This window comes from Ovis canadensis, chromosome 3 (genome assembly GCF_042477335.2).
Source record: "Ovis canadensis isolate MfBH-ARS-UI-01 breed Bighorn chromosome 3, ARS-UI_OviCan_v2, whole genome shotgun sequence".
NCBI lineage: Eukaryota > Metazoa > Chordata > Mammalia > Artiodactyla > Bovidae > Ovis > Ovis canadensis.
In genome coordinates this window covers 3,166,076-3,183,896 of record NC_091247.1, presented here as the reverse complement: position 1 = coordinate 3,183,896, position 17,821 = coordinate 3,166,076, and the positions used below count along the sequence as shown (strand labels likewise).

Sequence of the window (17,821 nt, the reverse complement as noted above, 5' to 3'; positions counted from 1 at the left end):
TGCCTTCACGGGGCAGCCCCGGGCCCACAGCCTCATGCTCGGCCACCTGGCGTCCTCCCCAGCTCAAGGTGAGCTGGCCGCTGCCTGGCTCCCGGTGCTGGCCTATCCTGGTCCCCTGGCCCATGCTGGAAATTCTCAGGACAGTCATGGAAACAGGGTGGGCACCGTGGGCTGCCAGGCCCTGGACTGGCAAAAGCCTGGGGTGGGAGGGCTTCCCACTGCACTGACCCTCAGTAGAGGGTGAGAATTCCGGGTGACCTCATGACTGCATAATAACCCCGTGTCACGCAGGAATAGCGAGCTGGGCCTGCAGCTCTTGCTGGGCCCCCAGGCAGCACGCCCACCCCAGTCCTCCTAGGGCTCCGGGGCCAGCGGCTGCTGTACGTGGTAAGTTGGCCTGGGCTGGGGTCAGGCTCAGCCTGGGCCAGAGTGGGGACGATGTGAGGGGCTAGGGCTGGGCAGGGGCAGGCATGGGCTCAGCCACATGCTGGTATTGGGCTCAAGGGTCAGCTCAGGGTTGGGGTCAGCATGAGGGTCTGGGCACAGGAAAGGAGCCAGCCCAGGGCACGTTGCCAGCAGCTGGACGAGGGGCTGAGAACTCTGGTCCTGATATTTCGGCTTCTGCGAACTGGTCCAGGGAAGCGGGCCTGGCATCCCGCTCTCCGGCACAGGCTCAGCACATCCCTTTGACCACAGAAATGGTCTCTGCGGAGGCTTGAGTGTCCCCACCTGGCCACCTCCAGCGGGCTTCCCGTCACCTGCTTGACGAGCCCAGCAGGGCAGCACAGTGGGGAGGACGTGGGCTCTGCAGTCCGCTGGCCCTGGGCTCGGCATTGTCCCCCAGGAGGAGAGCTGGTTCATTCCAGCTCCGCCCCAGCCAGCAGGGTAACCTTGGGCGACCAGGGACCCCACCCCTGCCCTGGGTATTGTGAGCTCTGGTGAGTTCACCCCTGCAGAAGAGCCCTGCAGAGTGGCCAGCACTCACCAGCAGTCCGTCCGGGAATGGCTGAGGGGCTACAATATTTATCAGCGTTAGCAATAGCCCTGAAGGTACTCCTTCTAGAATGGTCCCTGAGACAGTTGGGGGCTCTGCATCAAAAGACCCCCAGACTCCCTAATTCCAGGCAGGCATGGAGAATGGAGAGCGTCCTAGAGGTTCTCTCTAAGTGACCCCTCCTGGGGAGCCAGGGACGCTTGGAGGCACTGCCCTCTGGGCAGGACGCAGGGCGGGGCTCTGGTCACCGGGACACAGCCCCAGCTCGCGCTGCCAGTAGGCACGGGAGTGGCCCGGGATGGACCCTGCCTGGTGTCCCGCTCTGCCCCGACTCAACCTCCCCTGCCGTTGGCACCGGGTTGGGGCAGGTACAGAGCTGCCCGGACCCCAGATCCAGCCTCCGGCCCTGGGGTCCTCAAGCACACTGGTGGCCCAGAAAGACGGCATCTCTCTACAGCCAGGTTCCCTAGCCGGCAGCCCCATGGGGTCAGCTCGGCCCTGTGCCCCTGGCCTGGAGTCCCACCCTGCCCAGGCTGGCCCGCTCCACTGGGGACGTCGCCTGGTGAAGCTGAAATAGGTTCAGGATGTTTGCAAGTGGCTGGGGCCCCAGGACACTGACCCGGGTCTGCACAGGACAGCAGGCCCTTCCAGGAGGGCTGCAGGCCGTGGTGTGTCTTGGCACGGTGCCCGACATGCAGGAGGGGCGGAAGGTCTTAGGATGTGGCTGCAAGTTCGGGTGGTTGGGGGACACCATCAGGAATGACCACAGTGTCCCGCACACAGCCCCTGGAGCCTGGACAGCTGAGAGGACCCCCCAGACTGCTCCATCCTCATTTCCAAAGAGCCCCCCCCCCTCGGCAAATCCCCCTGTGACCTTGGTGAGAATGAAAGCCCTTCCCGGCCTCCCTTCGCTCTGGCCGCAGGATCACACACCCGAGCAGAGGCCTGGCCCCAGGCCTCTGAACGACTTCCCTCCGCCAGGCCCTCAGGCTTCCCCATCAGTTGGGGTCCTTGGGGCGGCGGGCGTCCTCCCAGCATCCTCCGGACTCCCAGCCCCCTCCGGAGGGCAGAGAGAAAGGGTCACTCTGAGGGGAAGTGGAAGGAGCCCCAACACAAGAAGTTTCTCCTAACATGAGCCGGGTGACCCTTTGTTCTCAGCAGGGACTAAGCTGCCCCCATTGGTCAGCGGAGACCTACTTCTCCAGGAAGAAGCTGGGCCATAAGCACGGCGGGGCAGTCACTTCAAACCCTCCGTGTGCATGCTACATGCGTGCGCGTGCTCAGTCGCGTCCGACTCCGTGAGACCCCACGGGCTGCAGCCCGCCAGATTCCTCCTTCCCCGGGATTCTCCAGGCAGGAACACGGGAGTGGGTTGCCACTTCCTTCCCCAGGGGAATCTTCTCCACCCAGGGATCGAATTTCCTGCACCTCCTGCTTCGCAGGCAGTCTTTACTTCTCGAGCCACCGGGGCTACTGGCGATAAAAGCACAATCCTGGACATGAATGCGGGGCGCACTTGGAATCAAACCCAGTGGCTTCTGTAGCCCTATGAGCTCTGACAAGCCCCGAGCGGGTTCCCTCTCCTCCTGCCCACCCAGCTGTGGAGCCCCTTCCAGATACAGCCCTTCACCCGGGGAGTCAGGCCGCTCCCTGCCCAGGGCCCCCTGCTCTTGCCATCCCTGCACACCACACTGTCCATTCCCACAGGGGTGGCCCCCGGGCTCTGCGCTGGGCTGCAGCTGGATGGCCACCAGCGGCAGTGTCGGGTCCCCCTGGGGTCACATTGTGCATGGCTCCAAGAAGGCTGCTGGGCAGAGGTGGTGGTGGGGGGCAGACAGCTGCCCTCCCCCCGGCAGGCGTGCCTGCAGCATCTCAGCTGAGCCCCTCCAGCGGGTGTGGGGCCCACAGCCCGGCCTCCTAAACACTCTCCGCCTCCTGCCGGCCTGATGCACTCTCTCAGAGGAAGATCCCTCCAGCTCCCAGGCCCCCTTGTGTCTGCTTCCCCTCCCCTGGGCCAGGGACGACTACAGGGTGGGTGACCTGAATGCAGATGTAGATGGCTGCGGGAGCCCCTAGCCCAGACGGGCCCTGTGTGGAGGCATGGGGGTCCCATTTCAGCTGTCCCACTGAGGGTCCCTTGAGGGGAGCCCCACTCTGGTGGCTCAGACAAGCCGGGCAGGAGTCTCTACGGCCTGCCGCTCCCCTGGAGCTGGGAGAGACAGCACCTATGGGTCCCCAGGGCCACGCTGAGTCTGATCAGAGCTGGGTGGGCTCACGAAGGACGGGGTTCTTGGCTGGGAGGTGCTGGTGCAAAGAGCAAGCCCATTGTCCCCGGGTCCCCTTGCCTGGCTCCTGGGGGTGCTGTGGTGGGGCCCTGACTCCAGGCTCGCCAGGTACCCTCTGGTGACCTCGGATAGGGCGTTCAGTTTGCTCATCAGGAAAGGGGCACAACAGCAACTTCATTCGGTGGGGGTCTCATGAGTGTCAGAAGACACCTGGCACTCAGTGCCCACCCCAGGCCTGGCACCCACTGAGAAATGAGAGCTGGAAGCCTCTGTCTGCACTTGGGCCAGCCCAGGCCCCCTGCCGTGCCCGACCCCTGCAGCCAGGCCAGAAAGCGGTGCCCCGCCCTAGCAGCTGGTTTCGTCCCTCGCTGCCACCAGGGGCTGTCCCTGGCCGGGGTCATTGCCCCTGCAGCCCGCTGTAGTGTGAGAAGCAGCCCCACCGGCTGGCAGAGGGCGGGCAGGTGCTGTCTCCTGGAAGCCAGCCTGGCTCTGCTCCAAACAGCTGCACTGTTTACTGTCCCCGCCGTGTCCCCAGGACTGCCGGCCCGAGCAAGCCCAAGCAGGCTGTGGCCTGCGGCCCACCACGCCCACAGCCCCCAGGGCCCCAGGCAGAGACCCCAGAGGAGGTGCAGCAGCGGTAGCAGAGGACCCGGCCCTGCACATCGCCACAGCACCCGACATGGCCTGCCGGCCCAGCCCTGCGGACGAGGCCCTGAGAGGCTCCACAGAAGCAGGCTGGGGGGCTGAGGGCCAAGGGGCCAAGAGGCTGCAGGGGGCCGGCCCGAGGCTGAGCCCGGCCCCGGGCCCAGCGGGAAGTGACCTGCAGACAGCCTGCCCTGAGGCTCAGAGACACTCGTGTCCCCTCGGACAAACACCATACCCACGGACGGACACACAGCACACACACAGCCACACACCACACACAGGCACACACACACCATAGACACACAACACACACACCTCACATACAGACAACACACACAGACACACAGCACACACCACACACATCTCACACAGACACACACCACATACCACACACAATACACATACCTCACACACAGACACACAACACACACACTTCATATACAGACAACACACACAGACACACAGCACACACGGACACACAACACACACACCTCACATACAGACACACGACACACACCTCACACACAGACACACAACACACACACTTCATATACAGACAACACACAAAGACACACAGCACACACAGACACACAACACACACACCTCACATACAGACAACACACACAGACACACAGTACACACCACACACATCTCACACAGACACACACCACATACCACACACAATACACATACCTCACACACAGACACACACCACAGACACACAACACACACACTTCATATACAGACAACACACACAGACACAGAGCACACACATGGACACACAACACACACACCTCACATACAGACAACACACACACACCTCACACAGACACACACCACACACACACACAACACACACATCTCACACACAGACAACACACACATCTCACACACACACCTCACACAGAGACACACAGCACACACAGCACATACCACACACATCTCACACAGACACACACCACACACCACACACAATACACATACCTCACACACAGACACAAAACACACACACCTCACATACAGACAACACACACAGACACACAGCACACACCACACACATCTCACACAGACACACAGGCACACACCACACACATCTCACACAGACACACACCACACACCACATACATGGATACACAACACACACACCTCCCATACAGACAAACAACACACACCTCACACACAGACAACACACACACCTCATACAGACACACACCACACACAGACAACACACACACCTCATACAGACACACACCTCACACACAGACACACAACACACACATCTCACACACAGACAACACACACACCTCACACAGACACACACCACACACACACAATACACACACCACACACACACAATACACACACCACACACACACAATACACACACCTTACATACAGACACACAACACACAACACACACATGGACGCACAACACATATATCTCACACACAGACACATCACACACAGACAGACAACACACACACCTCAATACAGACACATAATACATACACCTCACACACAGATACACAGCACACACCATACACCACACATGGACACACCACACACACACACACCAAACACACACAAGGGACACAGACACACACAAGCAACATAACACACAGACAACACACTATACATACATAGACACACCACACAACCATACACAGACACACAACAGACACACAACACACCCTGCGTGGCACACACACGACCCGCACAGGCCCAGTGTGCCCCCAGGTGAGCTGGCGTTGTCACCTTGCCCACAGCCGCACAGCCCAGAGGCCTGCCCTGAGACCACCTCCCTCCCAGACTAGGAGCACCAGCGACGCCAGACAGGAGGCTGTGCACGCGACTTGCCGGCCTGGCTCCGGCCTCGGCGGGGCCGCAGCACGCAGACCCCTCCTGGGGGCAGGCAGAGGAGGGAGGCTGGTCTGCACTGGGCCCAGCCCAGGAAGAAGGGCCTGGGGAGGCCGGGCGGGGCTCAGGAAGAGCCCCCCAAGGACTCACCTGCTGGAAGGCTGGGGGGGCACCGGGCAGCGGCCGTGGCCCGGAGGCGGGCAGCAAGCGGAGCGCGGGGACCAGGGCTCCCTGGCCTCTGGGCCCTCGGGAGGCCGGGCGCCAGGCTGGGAGGGAAGCCGCCCTGATGTTGCCAGAGAAACCCTGGCGTCCGTCTGATACTGGGACTCCTCCTCTAGGCGCAGAGCCTGGGGACCTGTGCCAGGCGCCAGGGGCCTCACCTGGGCCAGCGCCCTGCCTGGGCAGAGGCAGGCAGGCCTGCAGGACAGCCTCCCCATGGCCCGGAACTGCCCAAGCCCCGCCTCCGTGGCTGCGGGCCCATCCAGCCTGCTGTCTCCCTCCTCCCCAGAGCCCCCACCCCCCACGCAGAGCTCTGGGAGCAGGGGCCCTGGAGGTGGACGGGTGCCCTCCCTTCCGACCTAGGACACCAGGTGTGGGTCCCCGGGCAGCTTACGCCTCCAGGCCTGGAGACCAGGGGGGTGGGGGGAGGGGAGGTCCCAACACACCACACTCACCGCCCTCAAAGCCCCTCACGGCCTTGGGGTCACCATGGCAGCCCCGCTGGAATGGCGGGAGGTGGTGGGGGTTGCTGGGTACCTGTACCAGATGGACCCACGGGCAGATGGGTCTTGGGGTCTGGGTGGCTGGGCTGGGATCTGACGCTTTCCTGTGGCCTTCATGCTGGTTTTCCAACTAGGGGCGCTGGTGAGTGGAGGGGGAGGTGTGTCCATCCCCCCATCCATACCCTGTCTAGTTCCAGTCGAGGGCCTGTGGGGGCAGGATGGTGCCCAAGGGTCCTGGGGGCTGCCCGGTGAACGTCCACGTCTCCCTGCGGACAACTTGGCTGGCTATGTGGCAGTGCCAGCAGGTGGCGCCCTCTCCCATCATAGTGGGGGTAACAGGGGTGGGGGGTGTCCCACAGGGCTTTGCTGTTCCTGCCACACCCCACCCCCACAGATATGTTTCTCCCCACCCAGAAAACTCTAGAAAACAGTCTTTTGCCAAGAAAGCCTCTTGGTGTTCGGGAAAGTTGGATTTAGAGGACAGGAACGTGCAGCAGTCTGGCCTCTTACAAACTCAGGGGCATGCGTGCCCCCTTGCCGTCCCTGGAGGTGGCATATGGGAGCCGCAGCCGCTCAGCCCCTGAGCAGAGCGGGACACCGAGGAAGACCAGCTCGGACTGGAGCTGGACCCTCCCGGAAAGACCGCCCTGGAGGTGGCCGTGTCCCTGGGCCGCAGGGTCCAAAGGGGCTGACCCCGCGGTCGGTGGGTGTGGAGCGAGAGCCCTGCAGCCGTGCCTGGGCCTCCTCAGGCCCCAGGAGCCCAGCCCCAGAAGACGGATGGGCTCAGGTGTATCCATGCAGGTGGGCTCTGTCCATCAGTGTCAGAGAGACAGGGAGAAGCCACCTGGCCCCAGGGCTGGACCCTGGGGCTGGAGCCTGCAGGGAGCCAAAGTTCCTCCTTCAGAGTTTCTGGAACATTCCCCCCAAACCCAAGTTAAGCAAAGAGACCCCGACACTACCTGGGGGGGGGTTGGCGGGGGGCAGACCGCTGTCCAGACTCTGCCCCCGGGCTTCTGGCCCCGCCTGGGGCTGCCCAGGCCAGTCGCTGCCCTGAGCGGCCACACCAGCCTGCGCAGAGCACCTCCCCTGGGGTTCTGAGATGCAGAGCTCAGATCACCACCAGTGGAAACAAATCACTTTTTTCCCCTTATTGAAAGGAAACGCTCTGGTTCCTATGCTGAGACAAGTCTCCCAGCCAGCAGGCCACCTCTTCAGTGTACGGATTCCAGGTCTGAGAACCGGCTCAGGGCCAAAACCCCTGCCAGCGACTGTGGCTTTTTTTTTTTTTTTTAATCAGGGCAGCCACCCTGGGCCTCTCTGTCATCTGTCTTCATCGGCTCTGACCTGTGAGCGGCCTTCCCCAGAGGCACCCGCAGTGAGTGTGGTGGGCAGGGGGATGACAGCCACCGTCAGGACGTCAGGACACAAGGCCGGGTCGACACTGATGCCCCCAGTCCCCCGTCAGGCCATTACCAGGGTGCTGCCCGAGGCCCAGCTGACAGTGGGCTTGCGGGGTCACAGATCCCTGTGATCAGCCCCCTCCTCAGTCTGTGGATGTAGAGCTGGACACCCCCACGTTGGATCCATGTACCGTGGGCTAGGAGCTATTGCTGTGATCGTGGTGGGAAGGTCAAGGGCATGAAAAGTCTCCCCTCTGCAGTCCAGAGAGTGAAACAAAACCAGCGTTGCCTCCTGGTGCCCTCCTGGAGGGTTTGAAGGACGCAGGCTGGTCCCTGTACCTCCATTTCATTCACTAGTCCAGTCCCTGATGAAATGCAGTGGACCCAGGATGCTGACCACAGTCTCCGGGGCAGGGTGACACGGCCCCAGGGACACAGGGCCCCGCGGCGCGGGGCGGTCTCCGTCCCCATCAGAGGCGGACGGCGTGGTCTACGTGGGAGGCACACAGCGCCCGCTGCAGGCCTGCCCAGGGCTGTCTGTCTCCTCTTCCCTGAGCCACACGTGTCACATCCACCTGTCCTCTTGGGGGTGCGATGATGCCGGGCTGGCTGATCAGACCCCAGGCAACACGCACACCCTAGAGGTGGGCCTCGGGCAGAAGGGGATACGACACCCAGGACTTGGGAAGACCACAAGACCGTGAACGTCCCAGAGGTCCAGGGAAGGGCGGCGTTCCCGGGCGTGCCCTCGAAACCCAGGCCCAGTGGTTACATCTCACACTTCCTGCTGCCACCCTCTCGGCTTCTGGAGAAAGCAGGGCACACCTCCAGGGAGGCACTCTGGTCCTTTCCCAGGTGGTGCGAAGGCCGCTGGCCTGGAGGGCGGTCCAGAACGGGAAAGGGGCCCCAGCTGGCGGGCTGGTGTTGCCCGAGTCCACGATGGGCAACGGTTGTGGGGTGGGGACGCAGCCAGGAGGAGAGCCATGGCCCAACCCGGGGCTCAGCACGCTGACATGCCGCTGGAGGAGGGGCTCCACCAGCCTGGGCCCGAAGGTCTGCGTCCTCCCCGTGGCCCTGGGTACTGTGTCTGGATAAGGAAGGAACTGAGGTTAAGCGAGGTCATGGGGAAGCAGTGGCTGGTCCTACAGGATCCAGCGTCCTTACAAGAGGAGACCCCAGGGCTCCCACTCTCTCCTTGCCCCCATGCGCACACCCAGAGGAAAGGTTGCGGGAGGATACAGCCAGAGGGTCCTCACCGTGAGCCGAGCCTGCCTGGGCCTCGATCTGAGACTCTGTGATGTTTCGTTACACAGCTCGGGCTGACTAAGAGACACGCTTACTGGGCCCTGACACAGACACCGGGCCAGGCTCCAAGCCCTCAGGAGCCGGGCCCAGTGCGCCCACCCAGGCAGGCCCAAGAGGGCTTTTTTCTTTTAACATTTACTTTGGGTTTTGGCTGTGCTCAGCCTTCATCCCTACAGAGGCTTTCTCTAGTAGCAGCAAGCAGGGGCTACTCTTGGCCCAGTCCTTTGGCCACCTGATGTGAGAGCTGACTCACTGGAAAAGACCCTGATGCCGGGAAAGATTGCGGGTGGGAGGAGAAGGGGACGGCAGAGGGTGAGATGGTGGGGTGGCATCACCGACTCGATGGACTCAGTGAGTGAGCAAGCTGGGGAGATGGTAAAGGACGGCATGCTGCAGCCCACGGGGTTGCTCAGAGGTGAACATGACTGAGTGACTGAACAGCAATGGGCTTCTCGGGGCGCTGGGTTCTCCTGTTACGGAGCGCAGGCTCGCGGCCCGTGGGCTGCAGTAGCTGCCGTGCCCAGGCTCCGGGGCCCAGGCCCAGTGGCGGCGGCACACGGACTTAGTTGGTCTGCCGCATGTGGGATCCTCCCAGACCAGGGATCGACCCTGCGTCCCCTGCATTGCAAAGTGGCCTCCCAGCCACTGGACCACCAGGTAAGCCCACAAGGGGGCTTTCTGACGGTTCACAGCAGCTCCTTGCCCTAATTCTGAGCTCTGACCAGCCCTGCAGAGAGAGGGAGGGACGCTGGGCCCTGGGGGGAGAGGCCCTGGCCCCCGCCTCTCCTTCCTTCCTGCAGCTTGCCCACCTAGCTGCCCCGGGCCTGATGCGGTTCTCTGAGGAAAGCTCTTGTCCTGAGAGGTTTGTGGTCTGAAGGAAGGAGGGCTGTGCCAACCGCAGGGAGGGGGGTGGGTGGCAGGACCACGTGCTGTTCCCGCCGGGGGCTCCTAGGGCTTCACGCGGCAGCCGCTGGCTCTGCTCCACGGACGGCTGCCCCCGTACACGTGAGCTGTCAGCCCTGGACTCCTTAGGGCCACAGATACGGAGGCCCTACCCCCAGGGCAACCTGAAAACCATGCATGGCCGCAGGGCTCGGCGTCCCCGGGGTCCTTCCCTCTCCCCGCCGCCCCGGGGTCCTGACCAGATGACCCGGATATCAGGAACAGGACCTACTGTCCTTGTCCCAGGGCCCCCATGATGAATCAACTCATGAGAAAGGTCCCTAGTGCCCTCCCTGCTTACTGCTTAACCCTGGGCTGAGGGCGCTCGGGGTTAGGAGAGGAGCAGAAAGCCAGGCTGCGGGGTTTCCATGGTAACCATGAGCTGCCTGGGCTGGAGCCCCGGAGAGGCTCTGTGGGGGGTGGGGAACGGCAAGGGTGTGGTTCCACTCTCCTGCTTTCCGTCTGTTTCATCGCTGCTGGGACAGACAGACGAACGTTGCCCGAGGACTCCATTGAGGGCAGCAGCTCCTCCAACACCGCACGCCTGCCTCAGGCCTCACCCGCCTCCTGGGTGGCCAGGGACGGGCGAGGGGCGATCAGCACCTCTTGAGAACACCTGTGAAGAGCTCCCGGAGCCAGGGGTGTCCTGAGCAGCTGGCCGCCGCCCCGCTCTGCCCAGAGTTCTGCGCCCCCAGGGCTGGGTGCGAGCCCAGAGCCCTGCCTGCTCCCCACCCCGCCCTCCCCTCCTCCCCGGGAAGCCGCCACGTGTCCCCTGAGCGCCTCGGCTCTCCCTTGCTGTGGCTCTGGCCCAGATCTGGGGTGGCACGCTCCCCCTCCAGCTGGCCTGGCAGCCCAGACCTGCCCCAGAGTGACAGTGTCTGAGGGCGGGGAAGGGTGGGGGCTGGGCCTCGCCTCCTCCACACCTGGCGGTGGGCAGGGCCTTCAGGCAGGTGGATGAGGGGGCTCTTGAGAGGTGAGCGGGTATCATGGGAACCAGGCGTCCTCCAGCCTCTGTGACCACACTCTTGGCATAGCATGTGGCACATAGGTGAGGAGCACCAGTGCTCAGGGGCGAAAATCAAGGGAAATGAGAACGTGGGCAGGGGTGCTGAAGGCTGAGGGCCCCTGCTGCAGGGCCCAGGGCTCAGAGACCTTTCTCTAGCTCCAGCTGCTTTTCCATGTTCCCAGCCAGCAGGCCAGCTCCTGTCCTGCAGCCTGGTGGCCCCAGGGGCACCTGGCCTTGCTGCCAAATGGAGCATCCGCCCAGTCGCTGTTCAGTCACTCAGTGGTGTCCGACTCTGTGACCTCATGGACCGCAGCCCGCCAGGCCTCCCTGTCCACCACCAACTCCCGGAGCTTACTCAAACTCGTGTCCATTGAGTCAAGGATGCCATCCGACCATCTCATCCTCTGTCGCCTCCTTCTCCTCCTGCCTTCAATCTTTCCCAGCTTCAGGGTCTTTTCCAATGAGTTGGCTCCTCACATCAGGTGCCCAGAGTATTGGAGCTGCAACATCAGTCCTTTCAATGAATATTCAGGGCTGATTTCCTTTAGGATGGGCCGGTTGGATCTCCGTGCTGTCCAAGAGACTCTCAAGAGTCTTCTCCAACACCACAGCTCAGAAGCATTTATTCTTCAGTGCTCAGCCTTTTTTAATGTCTCACATCCATACACTACTAGAAAAACCATAGTTTTGACTATATGGACCTTTGTCAGCAAAGTGATGTCTCTGTTTTTTAATACACTATCTAGGTTTGTCATAGCTTTCCTTCCAAGGAGAAAACATCTTTTAATTTCATGGCGGCAGTCACTGTCCACAGTGATTTTAGAGCCTAAGAAAATAAAGTCTGTCACTGTTTCCATTTTTTCCCCCTTCTATTTGCCATAAAGTGATGGGACCAGATGCCATGATCTTAGTTTATTGAATGTTGAATTTTAAGCCAACATTTTCACTCTCCTCTTTCATTTTCATCAAGAGGCTCTTTAGTTCCTCTTTGCTTTTTGCCATTAGAGTGGTATCATCTGCATATATGATGTTATTGATATTTCTCCCAGCAATCTTGATTCCAGCTTGTGCTTCATCTAGCCCGGCATTTCATATGATGTACTCTGCATAGAAGTTAAATAAGCAGGGTGACAATATACAGCCTTGTGGTACCCCTTCCCCAATTTGGAATCAGTCTGTTGTTCCATGTCCAGCTTTAGCTGTTGCTTCTTGACCTGCATACAGGTTTCTCAGGAGGCAGGTAAGGTGGTTTGGTATCCCCATCTCTTGAAGAAGGTTTTTGTCTTTTTAAGGATTTGCTGTCCCAGAGGGGCCGGCAAACTCTCAGCCCATGGGCTCCATGTACGAGACTCTTGTCTGCCATGCTCCAGGGCTGTGCCGAGGGCTTTGCAGCAAGACCTCATTCACCGGGCTCCCGTCTGAGGGAGAAGAGAGAGGCCCAGAGGAGGGCTGGGGCCCAGCTCGTGAGCAGCCCTGCTGTGTCCCAAGCCCCGCGTCGCCCTGCGCTGTAGCTGGGCGGGGTTCCAGCACAGAGAGGCCTCTTCTCGATCAGTGACCATCTGAGCGTCAGCCCCGCGCCGGGAGCTGCAGCAATCGCGGCGGGTTCCTGCCTGCCTGGAGCACACAGGCACGTTGCCCGGCCTCCTGTCCGTGGGTAAGGACCTGGTTACACGGCAGTGATACGGCCACAAGGTGAATGTCACTCAGCCTCCGCCTCTGACTGTATCTGTGATGTCCGCATGATGCTCACAGTATAATGTTAATTGAGAGCAGAAAACTACAGAACTGCATGTTACATGACCCACGTGTGCGTGAGGCTTGTAAGTGCAATTCTGGGATGTGAGTGCAGTGGGGTAAAGGGTGGCCCCAAGGAGACACCCACCTACAGTGGTGCGTGTGACCGCGCTTGGGAGAAAGGGTCCTTGCAGGTGAAACTGAGATCCTAAATCCCATGCAAGTCCTTTCAGGAGGAAAGACAGAGAGCACAGACACAGGGGAAGCGGGGTGGCACGTGAAGATGGAAGCAGCGAGGGGAGGGACTCAGCCACAAGCCAAGGGACGCCTGGAGCTCCAGGAGCTGGAAGCGGCAGGGGGCACCCCTGCTGGACCCTCCACACAGAGCGGGACCCCACCAGCACCTGAATTCTTCCGGTTTCCAGAGCTGAGAGAACAATTTCTGCCACGTGAAGCCACCCAGCTGTGGTCATTCGTCACTGCAGTCCTGGGAGACTACACAGAGGCCACGCCCCATAAGGTCGTGTTTACCCAGCACTGACTGGCCTCCGTCACTGTCCCAATGCGGGAGGTAAGGATCAGAGAGACGGGCCCTGGTCCAAAGTGAACCCAGGCATCCGGGCTGTTAAAACTCAGCCTGGGCTGGCTTCCCTTCCCCAGAGGGTCTGGGGCCACCACCCACCGTCACGCTGCTGGAATGGGGAGATGCTGGTGGGCATAGAACCACCCCCTCCCCCCCGACAGAAGAAACCCACTGCACTTCCTGTTCGCCCCGGGGGTCTCAGAGCATTTATTTGAAGCAGCGGATTTGACCTCCTAATTCTGTTTCTTTTACGAGGATGTGGGTGGGCTTCTCTGGTGGCTCAGATGGCAAAGAATCTGCCTGCACTGTGGGAGACCCAGGTTTGATCCCTGGGTTGGGAAGATTCTCAGGAGAAGGGAATGGCAACCCACTCCAGTATTCTTGCCTAGAGAATTCCATGGACAGAAGGGTTGCAGAGTCAGATATGACTGAACAACTAACGCACTTGGGCTGATGATAAAAGATGTCCCCTTCCACCCCACACCCAAGGCCGGGGGGGCTTGGAGCCACCCGGTGAACCTGGAGCCCAAATACACTCCTCTCTCTCTGTCTCCATCTCTTTCCCTGACTCTCTCTCTGTGTCTCTGTCTCTCCATCTCTCCGTCTCTGTCTGTCTCTGATTCTCCCTTTCTGTCCCTCTGTCTCTCTCCAGCACTCACAGTGTCTGCCAGGCCTGGGGGCACAGACTGGCAGGGGGCAGGAGTTTCGGTCCCATCAACCGGGGGTGAGCCCGCTGTGGACAATTGAGCACGGGCCTGCCCCATGGGCACCTGCCTCCTCCCCACAGGGCCCGGGGACACAAACCCGGTGACAACCTGCCAGCCAGTGGCCCAGGAATGCCGTGTGGCCGGGTGTCACTGGATGACGACGCGGTGGCGTGTAGCTCCGAGCACACCTCCAGCTATTTCCTGGGCGTGTCATCTCCCCGGGAGGCACTCAGGATCTCAGGGTGGGCAGATCGTTTCCTTCCGGGCTTCTTGCAAAAACCCACTGCCCACCCAGAGCTCCCACTCCAGGGACATCAAGGCCTCAAGGAGAGGAAGTGGCGGTGGGTGGTGTCTTGGGGGCCTCGGGGCAATGGGTGGCTTGTACCCCAGAGCTGTGCAGTAGAGCGAGTTCTTTCTCAGGGTTATGAGATGATCAGAAATGATGGCAAAAATGTGTGTTCTTTTTACCTAAGCACACGTGTGCATGCATTTGTGAGTTTGGGTCTCTCCCCTCTCCCCGTCTACCTCTTGCCTCGGGTCCCAGATTGGGCACCTCTGCTGGTGGCACCTGGGGGTGACCCCGGCCCCCCTGGGCCCTGCAGGAGCAGGCTTCCCCCTGGGGAAGGGGGGCATGGAGGGGTGGGAGGAGGCAGGGTCTGGGAGCTGTCCTGCCGGCCACCAGGTCATCCTCAGCTTGCCCCCCGCCCCAGCAAACACCTGGGTGGGGCTGTGTCTCAGAGGTCGCATGTCCTGCCTGAGCCTCGGAGCTGGTTCTTTGCGCAGGGATGGCCCCGGGCAGCCTGACCACCCTCTTCCAGCCTGGTCCTCACCTGGGGCCCGTGTCAGCCTTAAGTGCCTGCCTCTCTCCAGAGGCCCAAGGCCTCTCCACCCCGAAAGGCTCAGCCAGACCCCTGCAACTGTCCAGTGCCACCTCCTGCTGGCCTGTCTGGGGGACAGGCCCAGGAAGGGGTCAGTTAGGGAACCAGGCTTGACCTCAGCTCTCCCGAGGCCCAGCCCAGTGACCTAGGGCATCACTGTCCAGTGTGCTCACCAAGGGGAAGGGCGTGCTGATGAAGCGGATGCCAGGGAGGGCTGAGTGTTGGCGGCAGGCACGCGGCAGTTGCCCCCCGGTGGAGGCGGCGCTGCTGGCAGCTGCCAGCAGCAGGGTTGGTACTCTGAGTGCAGCGGGAGGGGGGCGTGGCTCGAGGGAGGTGGTGCCTCTGGGGACAAGGTCCAGCATCGCTGCCTGTGCCACCCACGGCATCCTCTTGCCGCCTGTTAACTGGGGCTGGAAGGAGGATCCAGGCGGGAAACTGTTTTTCTTCCCAACACTCCTTCGGGAATGGATGGAGGGGGTGTGCTCACGGCCTCCCATCGGAACACTCTGCCAGGGCAGGCGCACCGAGAGTCACAGGGGAGAATTTACACGATAGGACACGCAGAGCGCAGGTGTGTGTGGGTAGTAGGTCTCTGCCCCCCCAACCCCCTGGGAGGCCTAGGGGAAGGAGGAGCAGCCCCGAGGGTGAGCAGAACAGATGGGAGGGTGGTGAGCCAGGTCCACTGCCCCCGGGACCCCTCCTCCCCTAGACCTGCCTCCCGGCAGCCCCCTGCTCTCCGTGGAGCTGAGGCACACTTAGTTTCACACCTGGGTGGCCACGTGCTGCCTGTCCACACTCCACCCTCCTTCCTGGGTCCTCTCCACGGGAGTCGTTCAGGTCTCTGGATGGGAGAAGACACACCTCCATGCCCTGTGGCGAGGACTGCCTGCAGGGGCCCAGTGGGGAGGAAGCACAGTCCCAACGGTAGGCACCCTGAGCTCTGACTGCCCACCCAGCACGGTGACCATCACTATCTGGACCCCCGATTCTTCCCGACCCCACGATCCTTCCCAACCCCAGCGGCACCGGGCTGCTGAACCTCTGAGGGGCAGAATGGAAACTCAAGACAGGGAAAGCAACTTGTGCCAGGCACCCAGCAGGGTTGGGGTGGTCAGGGCCTGACTCAGGCCAGCTTGAGCCTGGCCCGTTGCCCAGCACCCCCAAGATGGTCCTAGCTCCCCTGGGGAAGCTCTGATAGAAGACCCTTCCAGCCCAGGGACTCCAGCTCCCAACCGGTCTCCTTACTCCCAGGAAGGAAGAGAGAAGACGCCCACCCCCTCCATCCCTCTGCAGGGACCGCCCCCTTTCTGCCACCCACGGCATATCACCACAAGGGCTGCCTTCCTGACACAAGGCACTGGGCCGCGCACCCAGGGGACCGTAGGGGGCCCACAGTGGTGACCTCCTGGGGATGCTGAGCCCAGGCCTGTCACAGGTGGGGGGCCCACAGTGGCCCCCGTCTTCTGATGCCAGCCCAGGGGTGCCCCAAGGAGGCAGGCCTGGGGCTGCCCTCAGCACCCCACGCTCTGTACAGGCCAGCTGGGGGCCATGGCTAGGTCTGAGAACAAGGCCCTGCCTGGCTCCTGTGGTCCCTGGGGGAGGGTGTGTGGGCTGAGCCACCGGCCGCTGCGCTCTGGGCACAGATGGTTCTCATCCTCGCTGCCTCTTCCGCAGGAAAAACAGACCAGCTCGGGGCCAAGAGCCCTTTTTTAATCTCATGTTTATTTACGCTGCCTTTGCCTGAAGCCAGGGTCCTGTGGGCTGCACTCTGCCGGGGGTCCTGGCTGGGGTGGAGGGTCTGGCTGGGGCGGCCTGGCTGGCTGGCATCTTCCTGACCTTAGGGCAGTGCTCCGGGAAGGGGCCAGCGTGCCCCCAGGGGAAACCAGCCCATTTCCCGTCCCCAGACTCGTCCCTGCCCGTTGGGTTGCAGCAACTTTTCCAGGATTGGAGTTCTCTGGCTGCACTGGGAGGGCGGAGATTGAGAAGGGTCCAGGACAGAACCTGTGAGACCACCCCGCCAGAGCAGTCAGAACCCAGGGGGTGGAGGCGAGGTCACGTCACCCGTCAGGGCCCCCAGGAATCCCTAGGAGAGGAGGCGGCCGGGTGCTGAGACGCTGGACTTGGGTGGGTGGGCACAGCCCGGCCACTCTTCTTGCAGCCTTCCACGGTTTTCACAGACAGCTGAGAAGACCAAGCTTGGCTGTGGGGAGGCTGAGACCACGGTCTCAGAAGGGAGAAATGCAGAGGGGTGGGCAGGCTTGCAGAATCTTTGCCTTCCCAGGCTGGCCGACCCCCAGCACACACACGCACACACACGCACAGCCAACCCCCAACACACACACACACTCAGGCCTTGCCTGAAGCTGTTCACCCTCCCACTTGCCTCAATTCACGTGGGGGGGTGGCCTTGCCAAAGTGGGTGGAGGGGCACCCCCGGGGTGCCTGCACCCACTGCCCATTTGGAGAAGTGGCCGAGGCACCTTGGGGCTGGCCCAGAGAAAAGGCAGAAGACCACCGAAGGGAAGAGGGGTCACCTGCCAAACAAAGGCGGGAGGGCCTCCAACCAGGTGGAAGAAGGGGCCTGCCAGGCCCCAGAAGCCCCCAAAGCGAGGCTGACGCCCAGCCCCTCCCCCGCACTCACCGTGGCGGGGGGCGTTGGGGGCGCACCCTCCGGGCTGGGCCTGTGCCAGAGGAACCCCCGAAGGCTCCGCCCCGCGCCCGCCCCGCGGGGGGCCCCCACCCCCGGCGCCGTCTCCCCTCCCC

General features: G+C 61.8%; 1 protein-coding gene across 5 annotated transcripts in view; it reads right to left on the bottom strand.

Moving 5' to 3' along the window:
* Positions 1–6,238, bottom strand: part of CCDC187 (coiled-coil domain containing 187) — a 52,167-nt gene extending 45,929 nt beyond the window's left edge. For all 5 annotated transcript variants that reach the window (XR_011255067.1, XM_069579917.1, XM_069579918.1 and 2 more), the window contains exon 1: positions 5,932–6,238. Coding sequence is in view for 4 of the 5 variants with exons in the window: in XM_069579917.1 (XP_069436018.1) it covers positions 5,932–6,218 (287 nt within the window). In the remaining variant the exon portion in view is untranslated. The remainder of the gene's footprint in view (positions 1–5,931) is intronic.
* Positions 6,239–17,821: the final 11,583 nt, after the last annotated feature.